This window comes from Eleutherodactylus coqui, chromosome 5 (assembly GCF_035609145.1).
Source record: "Eleutherodactylus coqui strain aEleCoq1 chromosome 5, aEleCoq1.hap1, whole genome shotgun sequence".
Lineage (NCBI taxonomy): Eukaryota > Metazoa > Chordata > Amphibia > Anura > Eleutherodactylidae > Eleutherodactylus > Eleutherodactylus coqui.
The window spans coordinates 89923666-89937137 of NC_089841.1; the positions used below are offsets into that span (position 1 = coordinate 89923666).

The 13472-nt window shown below is 44.6% G+C and overlaps 1 protein-coding gene across 2 annotated transcripts in view; it reads right to left on the bottom strand.

Annotated features, from left to right (window-relative positions):
• JMY (junction mediating and regulatory protein, p53 cofactor) overlaps positions 1-13472 on the bottom strand; it is a 67188-nt gene that overhangs the window by 32477 nt on the left and 21239 nt on the right. For both annotated transcript variants that reach the window (XR_010792807.1, XM_066602836.1), the window contains exons 3-5: positions 8355-8505; positions 7072-7241; positions 2605-2770 (exon numbers count right to left, since the gene is read on the bottom strand). Coding sequence is in view for 1 of the 2 variants with exons in the window: in XM_066602836.1 (XP_066458933.1) it covers positions 2605-2770; positions 7072-7241; positions 8355-8505 (487 nt within the window). In the remaining variant the exon portion in view is untranslated. The remainder of the gene's footprint in view (positions 1-2604; positions 2771-7071; positions 7242-8354; positions 8506-13472) is intronic.

The window sequence follows — 13472 nt, forward strand, 5'->3', positions numbered from 1 at the left end:
TCAGGAGATCTCTCCCGGTGGGTGGATGGGACCATTAATTAGGTCCCTTTATGCTCTGTCTCTGAGAATGCGGGATGTCTAGGCATTCATTAATGAGAGTAGCGGTTAAAGAGCTGATTGCGCTACATTTCACATGCGGCTTCTTATATTTCCCCGCCCCCTTGGGTACTGCTCTAGACAATCCCAAGGTCTTGCTGTGCCCCCCCAATGATACAGACGAGAAAACAGGATTTTTGGTACAACTTACAGTAAAATCTCTTTCTCGTCCTGTTCATTGGGGAACACAGCACCCGCCCAGCCGGTTATGAGGACTGTGACGTATACTCCTTGGTTGAAGGGTCCTCAGTGCAGTTGCACACAGTGTTACAATGAAGTACCATTCTTGAGTATTGTTATTTATTATCTATTACTGTTGTATCCTACTGGCTGCTCCTACTGCTTGCATACAAACTAAGCTAGCTGAATGCCGGCAGGTGGGATATAGCTAGTGGGAGGAGTTAACACTTTTTATGCTTAGCATCGCCTCCCAGTGGCAGAAGGTATACCCAAGGTCCTGCTGTGTCCCCCAGTGAACAGGACAAGAAAAAGATTTTACAGTTAGTAATACCAAAAATCCTGTTTTAAAAATGGCATATATATTTTCTGCCTATGGACCTTGAAAGACCTCCAAGCCATACACCCCCGTCAGACATTTTCAAATAAGTCGATCAACATAATGAAAACATGCAAAATAAAACCATTGAACTTAGGGTAGGGGGAAAGGTAAATTGGGGACGGACGTTTGGCCCTCGAAGGAGGTTGGAAAAGGTGAACCAACCCTGCGGAGTAGGTATGTGGGAAGCCTAGACTGCCATTGGTAATACCCCAGGAGAATCCGAAGGGTCCCGGAGCCCAAGAATAACTGTTATTACGACGCGACTGACCCCGAGGACAGCCACTGTTCCAATCTGGAAGACTGACTAAATTTTAACCAGGGCTAAAAAGTTTATTTTGTTTTTCAAACTTTTATTCCTTTTTTTTTTTTAAATATAGTATTAATAATAATAAAAATTTTATTGATCTTCGTTTTACTACTTTTTTTTTTTTTAGTCCTCCGAGGGGACAACTTGTGATGCTTTGATCACACCTGCAGCATGGTGTAATGCCGCAGCATTACTTTAGACTGCTTGCCTGATCGCGGTATATCAAGCCACCCCACGGGGATGGCTTGATAGGCATTCTGCCATGACAGCCCTGGGGCCTTTCAGAAGGCCCCCGGCTGCCATGACACCCACATGGCTCCCTGCGATCTCACTGTGGGGTGCCATACGGCACCCTGAACATCGTTCAGGGAATTTAAATGCCGCTGTCAGAATTTACAGTGTCATTTAAAGGGTCAACAGCTCCGATCAGCCGCATGGCTCATTGGAGCTGTTGCCGGCCGGTGTTAGCTGTAAGAAACAGCCGGCGCTCACGTTGCATTGAGGGAGAGCACCCCGCAATCACTCTTTATACATAGTCCGCTGTTACAGGCCGTCAAAAGGCGTATCGCGATCACTAAGGGGGTAAATAACATTGTCAGGTGACCACATTTGCCATGTCATGAGCCAGGGGTCTCCAACTTATAGCTTCCCTGCCATTGGCTGAAGACCACTACTGACATCTGCACCAGAGCCCAAGCAGAATAGGATGGGAAGAGGGGAGGGGTGGGTGGTAACAAAATGTTGTCATAAGGCAGTGGGTAGCGTTAAGTGTCTTCTTATACAAGCAATGGGCACCAGTGGCAGGATTTGGCACTATATTGCTATGGTAAGCATTTTTTTTATAATTTTATTTTAACATGAGCAACCCAAGCAAATAAAAGGGGGAGCAAGCGGATTTCATGTAGACTTTGGTCAGATTGTAACCCAAAACCATGGAGTCACCATGCTGTACTTAACCCCTTTGTGCTCTTTTTCTCATGCCCATTCTCAAAACATCATAATTTATTTTTCTGACGACCTAGCTACAGGACAAGTTGTATTTTTCAATGGGACCATTTAATCTACTGGGGTTTTATTTTTACAGTGTTCACATCGTGGTAAAAACAGCATTATCTTTATTCCACGAGTCTGTACAATTATGGAGATACAAATATTTGTAGTACTACAGAAAATAATAATTTTTTTAAAAATAATAAATTCTAGATCGAGAGTTTCTTTTTGGGGTACAAACAACTTTTGGATTGCTGTTTATTCAATTTTCTCTTAGAAATAGGGTGACCAAAAAACTGACAGCAGCGTCTAAATAGTTAAAACCCCAGAATTTGAGTTGAGTTATCTCCAATTGGAGCTGCATGTTAGCTGTCAAAGACAGCCAACACTTGCTGCATATGAAGTGTGGCTCAGCTCCCAAGGCCTTCCCGTACACGGACACCTGCGGTAAAATGTACGCAAAATGTTGGCAAGGGGCTAAAGGAAATAATAATAATCCATACTCATCCTCATCCAAAATCAGCATGACACCCAGTATAATAGTTAAAGACATTTCAGTCAAGATCATATGGCAGAACATGGACCTGACCAAGTCAGTGTTTCTCTAGTGCATACATTTCCATTCTGTCTCATGCAATAAGTAAGGCTGCACCTGAGATCTGCCGCTTGATGCTTTCCAGTTGAGCAGTTAGCAGCAGCTCCTCACACTTCAGAATCTCAAATTGTACTTCATATAGCTGAAGCTGATGGTCATAATAATCCGCTTCCAATTGGTCCAACACGGCGATTGCTTCTGTCCCACCATGTAAACTCTGCATCTAAATGGTGAAAAGAAAGACACGGATTGGTTCAGCAGCAGATTTCTTAGATCTTACCTAATAAGGGTGTTTCTCTCCTAGGCTTCCTTGGCTTTCAAATTAAAACAAACAAGTAATGAGCAGGAATAAGAAGAGCTAAAAGCACTGCCTTTGTGATTGTATGCAGGCCTGGAAAATGATGCCAACACTTCCCTGCCTCCATGTAAGCAAGCTTCAGAGCAAACCACAATAAGGCCGCGTTCACATCTGCACGGTTCCGTCACAGATCCAGCTGACAATACCGGAAGAAGCAGCACTTCTTCCATCCAAAAGCCAGGCAGCTGGGTGTAAAGCAGACTATCTGGCACCGTTCAGCTGCGGGGATTCCCCTTTTCCGCTTCCCCAACACAGGTATGAGACCACCTTAACAACTCTGCAAATGTACACTGTACTATAATCATATACATTCAGGCTTGGGGGTTGCATAAAAAAAATTAAATTGTTGGTAAATTCTTTATTAAAAGGCTGATTTGCGTATCACGTTAGAAAAAAAACAAATTCCATGATGCATCACTAATTTACCGGCGCAATATATTACTTCATCTTCTTCCAATGGCCATGCTCCATGCCACGGGCTCTCCGAGGCTTCTGTATGCAGTATGGAGAGTCTGCCACAATGCTCTTGTATAGAATGGTAGCCTCACACAAAAAACCCTTTCCGGCATATGGAAGTCTAGAAGACGGGGCTACATCCCCAGTAGTAAAAGTGCCGCCCCTGAGACACCTATACTCACCCCTTTCTCCTCGTCGAAGCAGCTCTGCTCCCCTGCTCGGTGCTGATCCCGGGTGCACACTGTGACATCAGTGTGTGCTGCCGGACGTCTCCTCCCCCTTGCTCTCGCGGAACCAAGGAAGAGACATCAGGGGAGGGGGAGGAGGATCTCGAGTGCACAGGGACATCACAGTGTGCGCCTGGGATCAGCGCCGCTGAGTGAATACTGGCAGGGGAGCCGTGGCACGCCGGCCGGTATTCACTGCTGTGGTGAGCAGCCTCCAGCACGTGTCCCAGCTGGGAAGGCTCTGCGTGCTGCAGGTTTGCCACCACTGGCCTAGTCTATCTTACTGAAGTCAGAGGAACAAGGTTGCAGTACTCAAAGTGGCCACTAGGAAAGAGATGGAAAAAAGATTTCCTGAAATTCCAACATTGTTTTGGGGTTTTGTTTTTACAGTGTTCACCATCCGTTAAAAATAACATAACTCTCTTGCCTGGAACAGCACGGTTACTGTGATACCAAGTTTATATTTGATTTTTTACTACATTTGCACAATTGAAAAAAAAAAACCAAACAAAAACACATCTTTAAAGAAAAAACAAAAAACTATTGCCACACTCTAAGACCCATAGCATTTTTAGGTTTCTGGCCATGGAGCTATGTAATGTCCTGATTTTTGCGGACAGCATTGTAGTTTTTATTGGTACCATTTTGAGCCACATATGAGTTTTGGATTACTTTCTATTACGGTTTTTGGGAGGCTAACAAACATAACATAAATGCTGGCATTACTTTAAATTATTGTTATGTAAGATAAATAAAATCTTTTTATTGTCTGGATCATTATTAAAACGCAGAAATGCTTTTGTGTTGCTTTTTTTTTATTTGGTCGTTTTGTCCATTAAAAAAGGTTTTTTGTGGGGGGGGAAAGACGTATTTTTTAATTGGATCCTTTTTCTTTAAAATTAAACTTTATTGAACTTTGACACTTTCTTTAGTCCCTGAAAGGGACCTGAAAATGCAATCGTTCAATCACTAGGATAGTACACTGCATTATTTATGTAGTGCTTTCTAGTAAGCCTAAGACAATAGCCTACTAGACTCTGCCGGATACAGGGTCTAATAGGCCTAATTAGATGGCAGACATGGATGCCTTTGTGAGGCACGTGAACCTATTGGTCCCTTTCGCTTAAACTGCAGGATGCTGGTGGGTAACAGAAAAAGTCCTCTCCCCTTGTCATCTGCTTACATGCCATTTATTGTGGCATGTAAGGGGTTAAACTGACAGATTCTGAGGTTTTTCCTTTCCTGGTGGTTAGAGCAGGGGCCTGGCCATCAGTATTCAGCCAAGCCACCGCCTTAAAAAGGGGTTTTGTCTTACAACAAAACCCTGTCCACCAGTTAGGCCCAGCCTGAAATAAAAAAAAAAAAAAAAAAAAAAAAAAGATTGCTTACTCACACCCTTCTGGTGCGCCAGGGCGCAGTTGACAGCCTCAGATGGGCACAGCACCTACTTCTGGGTAGACTGCTGGTAGACGTCAGGTGACCTCTGCGGGCAATAAAGACTGTGGATTCACGATCGACACTCCTGGCATCCGCGCTCACATCCTGGGTGCCATGATGCCAGAGTTTGGGATGATGACCCTGTCGCCCGATTGGCTACAGTAGTCACCTGACTTCCACCGCACCGTCTAACCAGAAGTCAAGGCCCGGAAGAGATGGTCAGCTGCATCCAGAGGCACCAGGAGAAAAGGGTTTGTGCTTTTTTATTTTTAAATTTAGACCAGGCCCAGTGATTGTCAGGATTTTGTTTTAATGACAAAACTTCTTCAGGGGACGTTTACATGTAGTAGAAACTTGCAATAATTCAGCATAAAAAACAAACAAACTCAAAATCCGTACCATTGGTGTGGATTTTGACTCGACGTCAGCCTGCGGTGCGCGCCTCTCACCTCCCAATACTGCTTTGGGTACAGCAACTGCTACTGAGCCCGCGTGCCGGCGTTCATGTGATGCCACTTCCCTTGCACTAGTTTGGATACGTTTCCAGTGCATATGTTTATCATATACACTTACTCAAACCTTTAGGCCTCATGTCCACTAGAAAAATACAATCCCCGCAGAATCTCAGGGCGGAATTCCGCACCGTGAGCATTGCACTATTAGGTTCAATAGAACCTAATAGCTGCAGGGCAACACCGCAGATTTCCGCCGGGTATCATGCAGCGGAAATCCACCCGTGGGAATTAGCCTTTAAATGGTATTTTTTCTTGCACGCGTATCCCAACCTATAGATAGCAATGTGGCCAATCCGCACTAAAATGGAGCATGCTGCGTTTTTTTTCCACGTGTGAAAAACGCAAATCGATTAAAATGCCATTTGTAGGTGCAAAATTCAATTTAATTGACTGCAGATGGCCAATCATATTCCTATGGGCACAATTTCGCCTGTGGAATCCGCCATTCAATTTTGCTAGTGGACATGATGCCTAAGTCCCCAAGTTCTGGTAAAACAAGTGCGGTATTATTTGAGTGTCACTGTGGTTAGAAACGTCAGCTAATTTGCATTGCAAGCTTCAAAGAGAAGTGGAAATATTGATGAACATACGAAGGAATGAAGTAGAACAGAGACAGTAACAGCACGTATGATCTGATAGAGACCAGACAAACTCATGTCTAATGTTAATATGCAGCTACTGTACAAAACAGCAGAGCGCCACAAGGAGATAAACACTTCAAGCCAGAGGACTGGACTTAGGTTATCATCAGAACAGGGGACATAATGATGGCATGTTGGGGAATTCCAGAATATTTTTGTACTTCCAAATATACAATCTCCCTTTATATGAAATATTTACAGCATAAACACCAATAATTTATGCCGTAACAATGCTAAACATATACGGTAAAAAAACATAGGATGGCTCTTTAATCTCAATGAGCCTTGCTGAGCAGTATCAATTTCAAAACATCAAAAAGTTTTGATCAAAGGGGCCCTTCTGCTGACCGCGAGAAGACGGGGACTGCAGGATATAGAATAACTTCCAGATGGGGGGAGCTCTGACTGCTAGGACCACCACCAATCCTAGGAATGTGGGGTCCCATAGATCCCTGTATGAATGGAGCTGCAGTCAACCATGCACACCACCACTGCCGGTGATAGAGCTCAAGTGTCTGGCAATCTATGGCAGTCTCATTGGAACGAATGAAGTAGTTGTGTGTATGCTCAAAACCTTCATAACCCCACATTTCCAGAATCGATGGGGGGTCCCAGTGGATCTACCCCCACCGATCAGAAAGTTCTTCCCCCCATCCTTGGGGTTAGGAGTTAGCTTTCAAACATGGCACAGTGGAAAAGGCTCTGGGAAACAAACCAAAAGTATGATTCCAGCACTTTCACTAGCAGAGCAGAAAGCAATACTCACTGCCAGGCCCCTACAAATTACAGCTGATCCCTTCAGGGTCCCTGTAATCCTCAATTGGAGCGCCTTCTAACAAATAGGTACTTTCTAAAGCAGACACTACCTTTAAAGCACAGTTCATAGTTACCTCCTCCTTTAGTGCATGCTTCTTTTGTTCAAGACAGATTTCTTTTGCTCTCATCAATTGCAAAGTCTCTTTAGAAACTCCGTACTGAAGTTTTTCCATGCGCTCCACTGCTGTTGTCCAGGAAGTCTTTCCAAACTTTTTCTGGTCTGAGCGCATCCGATCAAAGACCGCTTCATGTACAAAAATATATAAAGTTTAGATTTCGGATACCGGTAAACCACGAAAGCTAAAAATACTATTGTATGCCTATGCCACAACTGCGTTTCAGTAGCAAAGCTTTGCCACGGACATCACTCTTCAATCAATCATATTTTTGGCAATCATTGCAACAGTGTTGAAATTCAAGCAGAGTTATGGGTCACCTGTCGTGTATAATTATTCCATAGACTATAAGCATTAGCTCAATATTAACCCCTTCAGTGGCAGGTTAGTACCATGTCAGCACAGCAAGCCCCAGAGATTTTGCTGAGGTAATTCGAAGTGTCAAACGTGTACAGCGGCACAATAACTGTCCTCGCCAGTATTTCAGCACTAGAGCTGTCCACGGAAATCTTCGGGGTTTAACTGCACGGTCAGTTCAGCAAGCCCCGGAGATTTTCCGGGTGTGCCACTTAATTGGTTAATGTGATATTATGGTAATATAAAGTCATCACTTATCCACAGGATAGGGTATAACCATCTGATCAAAGGAAGTCCAACTGCTGGGAACGCCACCGATTGCTAGAACGGTGTCAGTGCCCCTTTGTGTGTATGGAAATGAATGCAGCATGCGTAGTCACCGCTCCTTTCATTTCCGTACGACTGCAGGTGATAGCAGAGTACTTGAACTTCACTACTGCAGACAGTCCCAGTGAACAAATGGAGCTGCAGTGCACATGCTTGACCACCGCACTGTTCATTCTGGCACCTTTGGGACCTGTTTCCATGATTGTTGGAGGTCCAAGTGGACGAACCCCCCAACAGACAGTTATCAACTATTCTTTTGACATGGGATAAATTAGGTTTATGTAACCATGCCTTTTAAAACTGAAAATATGCATAATAGTATACCTCCAACTTCCCACTATAATAGTATAATACTGCACTACAACATGAGAACCTGAAGTGTCATAATAATGGTTAGAAAGAAATATAATAAAGGAGGAGGGAAAATAAAGTATACATCCAATAGTAAGAAATTGTTATCTGAGCAAATCCCTTAAATTTTCAAAAGGTTCGCAAAGAGGGAATTTCGGGGAATACATTACAAACCCCGTCATAATACATAACATACATCCAGTTACCTTTCTGAGCTTTCGCTGTGATTTCAAAGTATTTAACAGTGAGATCTTGAATAGACAGCACGGCCATGTGGGCTTTCTTCTGCCAGTCCGCATCTTCCTTCTTCAGGCTTTCGATTCGCCTGGGTCCTAAGTAATCATTTTCTATAGAGATCTGTAAATAAATCAAAATACTATTAGTATACAGCTTTCTGACATTGATATCTGTATGTGCAGACCAAGCCTGAATAAAACTGTAGAGTTGCTGTAACATTAGGGACATTAGGGCCCTTTCACACGCAACAATCAAAAATCGTTGGATCATGCGAATGTGAACGATAATCGTTCAGTGTAAGTATAGCCAACGATTGAACAGCGGTCAAGAATTCGTTAGCTTCTTATCAGTCACTCGTTTTATATAATTGTTTGCACATGTGAAGAGTGAATGTTTAGTGAATTAGAACAATTTATATGTTTGTATGTAACAGGCTGCATGAGTGAACGCTATCATCGCTCGTTCCAACAATTTATCGCCCCGTGTAAGGGGAGCCTTAGTCACATCACGATTGCCGCCTCTCTTCCAAAGGCGGGTGGCGACACACTCAGGAACATATGTCCACAATGTAGTTTTCCTTTGAAATCTGGCTTTGTCAAGACATGACATCCAAACACCTGGCCGTCTGGCCTCTAACTAAACATTATTCACTGTCCTCGCTACTAAGCCCAATGCCACAGAACACCACTATACACAAACGTTTAGCTGTGTACCATCACATTAATGACAGGAGCCTGTGGGAGCCAGTCTGTCACTTCCCAGTATTGAAAGCACTTTCTGAGATGCCCAACTTCTTATCCATGAGCTTCTTATGTGCCTCCTTTCCCTGCAACACAGATTTTCAGGCAGTCTGTTATCAAACCCCCAAGTGGCCACTTCAGTAGCTACACTAAGTATTTTCCCACATTAATAAAAATAAAAAGGTAGCGGATGTGTGCTTGGGCATTAGTGGGATGTGAGAAGCTGGATGGTTGTATTGACGAATTGCCCGCCAACTGGGCCGTTCTGACCAGTGGAGGTATTGGCACCAGTGGATGTGTGAGAGGGCATGCAAATAGGCGACCAGGCTCAGGACGTCCTTGACAGACCACAAGTAGACAGGATCATATGACAAGCATGGGCAGTTCCAGAAGCAGGTGGCGCCATCGTTACCGACCCCTGTGTATGTCAGAACCATTTCCAGGTGCTTGGCTGAAGGACATTTGGTCTCACAGCACCCATTACATGTACTGCCTTTGACACCCACTGTTAGCCCTATTTGCAGTGGTGTTGTGAACGTCGAAACTGAACTGCTAAAGGAGTGGAACCAGGTTGTCTTCAGCAACGAATCCAGGTCTAGTTTCGGCACTGAGGATGACCGCGTTCGTGTCTGGAGACCTCGGCGTGAGTGCCTCAATCCTGCCATTGCCGTGGAGCGGCACATCGCCCCCACTGCTGGTGGGATGGTCTGGGGTGCTATCGCATACGACAGTGAGTTACCCCTAGTAGTGGCACAAGGGACAATGACCACTCAGCAATCTGGGACGCCAACTTCAACAGTCTATAAGTTGGCAAGATTTAGAAGTTCAGTTACAGCAAATGTGGACCGATATGCCACAGAATATCAGACAGAATCTGTATGACTCCAAGCCTGCCCATATCACAACTTGCATCCAAGCTAGCGTTGGTACTAGAGCTTCCATGCCTGTCCATATCATATCTTGTATCCAAGCTAGAGGCGGCCCAACAGGGTACTAGAGCCTCCATGCCTGTCCATATCACATCTTGCTTTCAAGCTAGAGGCAGTACAACAGGGCACTAGATTCTCCATGCCCACCAGTATCACATCTTGCATCCAAGCTAGAGGTGGTATAACAGGGTACTAGAGCCTCCATGCCTGCCTGTATCACATCTTGTATTCAAGATCGATGTGGTACAACAGGGTACTAGAGCCTCCATGCCCGCCTGTATCACATCCTATATCCAAGCTAGAGGCAGCCCAACAGGGTACTAGAGCCTCCATGCCTGCCAGTATCACACGTAGCATACAAGCTAGAGGCGGTACAATAGGGTACTAGAGCCTCCATGCCCGCCCGTATCACATCTTGCATCCAAGCTAGAGGAGGTACGACAGGGTACTAGAGCCTCCATGCCTGCCTGTATCACATCTTGTATCTAAGCTAGAGGTGGTAGAACAGGGTACTATAGCCTTCATGCTCGCCATATTACATCTTGTATCCAAGCTAGAGGCAGTACAACAGGGTACTAGACCCTCCATGCCCGCCTGTATCACATCTTATGTCCAAGCTAGAGGCAGTACAACAGGGTACTAGAGCCTCCATGCCCGCCCATATCACATCTTCTATCAAAGCTAGAGGCAGTACAACAGGGTACTAGAGCCTCCATGCCCACCTGTATCACATCTTACGTCCAAGCTAGAGGCGGTACAACAGGGTACTAGATCCTCCCTTCAGGTGTTCAGTTTTCTGCAATAAATCATCCTTTTGCTCCACTATAATTACTTATATCAACTTTCCAAGCATGTAGAGAAAGATTTATTTGATTCCGAAAACTTTCTAGGTGCCTGATTGTAAATCACACTTATGTGTTAAACATTTTTGTGATTAATTTTGGTCACAGTTTATATTTTATTAAAAACACTTTTATTTTTCACACTAACCACAGAGTAACTTTTCAGCAGTCATCTCACTAACATAACAGGCTATTCATTACTCAAAAGGTAAAGGCCCATTTACACTGAACGATGATCGCTCAAACGGTAAATTGAGTGAGAGTTCATTAGCGTGTAAATGAAGGCTTCTGCTGTATACAGATGACAGCAGTAGTGCTGTTATCGTCAAACAGCTGCTGTGTTCTCAGAGCTGTCAGCGGTATCCCGGTGAGAACCCTGAGTGGGATAGCAGCTAAGAGAAGACTATCCGCGCTATCCCGCTGAGAAGTCAGCGTGCGGCGCTGATGAGGCTCATTGCTGACTTTAGGCTGGCTTGAAGTCAGCTGAACGAATAGTGCACGAAAAGTGTATGATAGGCAGGAGTTTAGACACAGCGATTATCGCTCAAAAGATGGCTATTATATATATTTATTCCCTTTAAGAAAAATGCCATACAACAGAATAAAAGCAGTGAAAACAGTAGGCAAGCCGTATTGAGAATATCGAGGTATTCCATGGCACAACCAGATCCATGGACTACTCATCTACCCCAAGGGGATATTACATGCTGTATTACACATTTGCAAATCTGGTCTATCTTTAACCATACACATTTGCATGAACATGAATATGCTCACCTGAGGCCTAGGAAAACAAATCTCACTTAGCTCTACCGGGCTGACACTGTAAACCCAAGCAGAAAATGTGCAGCGCAGGACGCCGTAATTAGGGAATGGCATCATTATGTCACCGCGCCACATGAGAGAGGTAGAAAACTGGAACATAAAATTATAGATCTACAAACTAGAGGCTTCCTGTGGTATACGTCAGAGGGGAGCCACAACACAAATGCTCTGCATTGCATACTTTACTGCACATTGCCAAAAGTACATGTGTATTGTTATGGGGGAGACAAGGGGCAAGGGGCAGAGAAATAGGAACAAGGAGTCATCATGGGGGTCACTAGGAGGGAAGGAGACATGGAGGAGTCGCAAAGAAAGGAAAAAAAAAACTGACAAAGGGACCATCACCCTTTTACTTATCCGTGCTTGGGTTTCCTCTCGCTGCCACCTGGATCTACAGGTGCTGAGCGGACAAATCCCTATATATAGGGATCCCTGCTCAGTGCCACCAGAGTGGTTTATATTTTTGTTCCAAAAGATCCATCTGGCACTTTCCCATATATCCTATGTGCAGAGGAGTAGGGCTGCGAATATCTCCAGTGTTGGTGTAATCTTACATGCAGGGATAGGAGAGCCAAAACAAGATGGCACAGGCAACAGATGCTGGTTTGGTTTTACGACCCTTTGCTCAGGTCCAAGAGTGGTGAGTAGGGGGTCAGTAGATTGGGAGAGAGGCCGAAGGTGACAAAAAGGGGCAGATAAAAAAAAAAAATACATTCAAATGAACTACAATAGTTCCGTCTAAATGCATGGAGTACAAGACTTCAGGAGGACCTCCTCTGGCCGATGTTACTAGTAATGCGGCAATAGGTCGATGTGAAGGCAGCAGGCGGGCTGGTGATGCCACATGCAACTACTGCATACAGGAGCCCATGCCAGCACGACAGCAGGCCTCACCAGGGTTGATGTTAAGTGGGCTAACAAGCTGGTGATGCGGTGTATGTACGGCAGTGCACATAGGTGTTGGGTCCAACTTGCCTCCTAATCGGGCATTAGGTTGGGGCCCGATCACTCCGTAGCATTCACTGCCATGACTGACATTAGGATCCCCAATGTATTGCCGTAGTGGTAGGTTGAGTGAAAGGACAACTGGTCATATTTACTTATGAGGTTTCATATGTCGATCTAAGTAAAGTGTGCATTAGGCTCCTCTGTGCGCCAGATAGTCACCTACGCCAGCTCTGACGTGGTGTACGTTTTACCTAGAATGTACGCCAGTATCTGGTCTACATTATAGCGAATGTGACAAAACATACCAGGGCCCAGTGGAAGACTGCAAAAAGTCACAATTTTGGCACATGCACTAAAACTGCAACTTCTGTATACCAGAAGACTGGCATACACTGATAAATGCCCAAATGTGCATAAGATGTTCCTCCCATTAGCCAAACACCTCTGTCAATGTTTATCTATGTAATCTGACAGGACCAATGAAAGTGCCCTCTGGGGGTGTCTGGCAGCTGACACCCTACATGAGCATGTCATACCAAAAACATCGAATGTACTTCACATGGAGCAAACAAAAAGGAAGAGTCAGCCCCCGATCCACCACTGCTGCGCACGTGATCCCTGGATCGCCACGCCATACATACAAATGATCACAACATTGCAGGGTCCTTAGAACAACGCTTGCTGTTAATTAAAGGGGTTGTTCAATTGTAAACTACTGATGGCCTATCTACAGAATAATAAATCATTAATAGATTGGCGGAGGTCTGCCATCCGATCAGCATCAGGGTGCTCATACAAAAAGC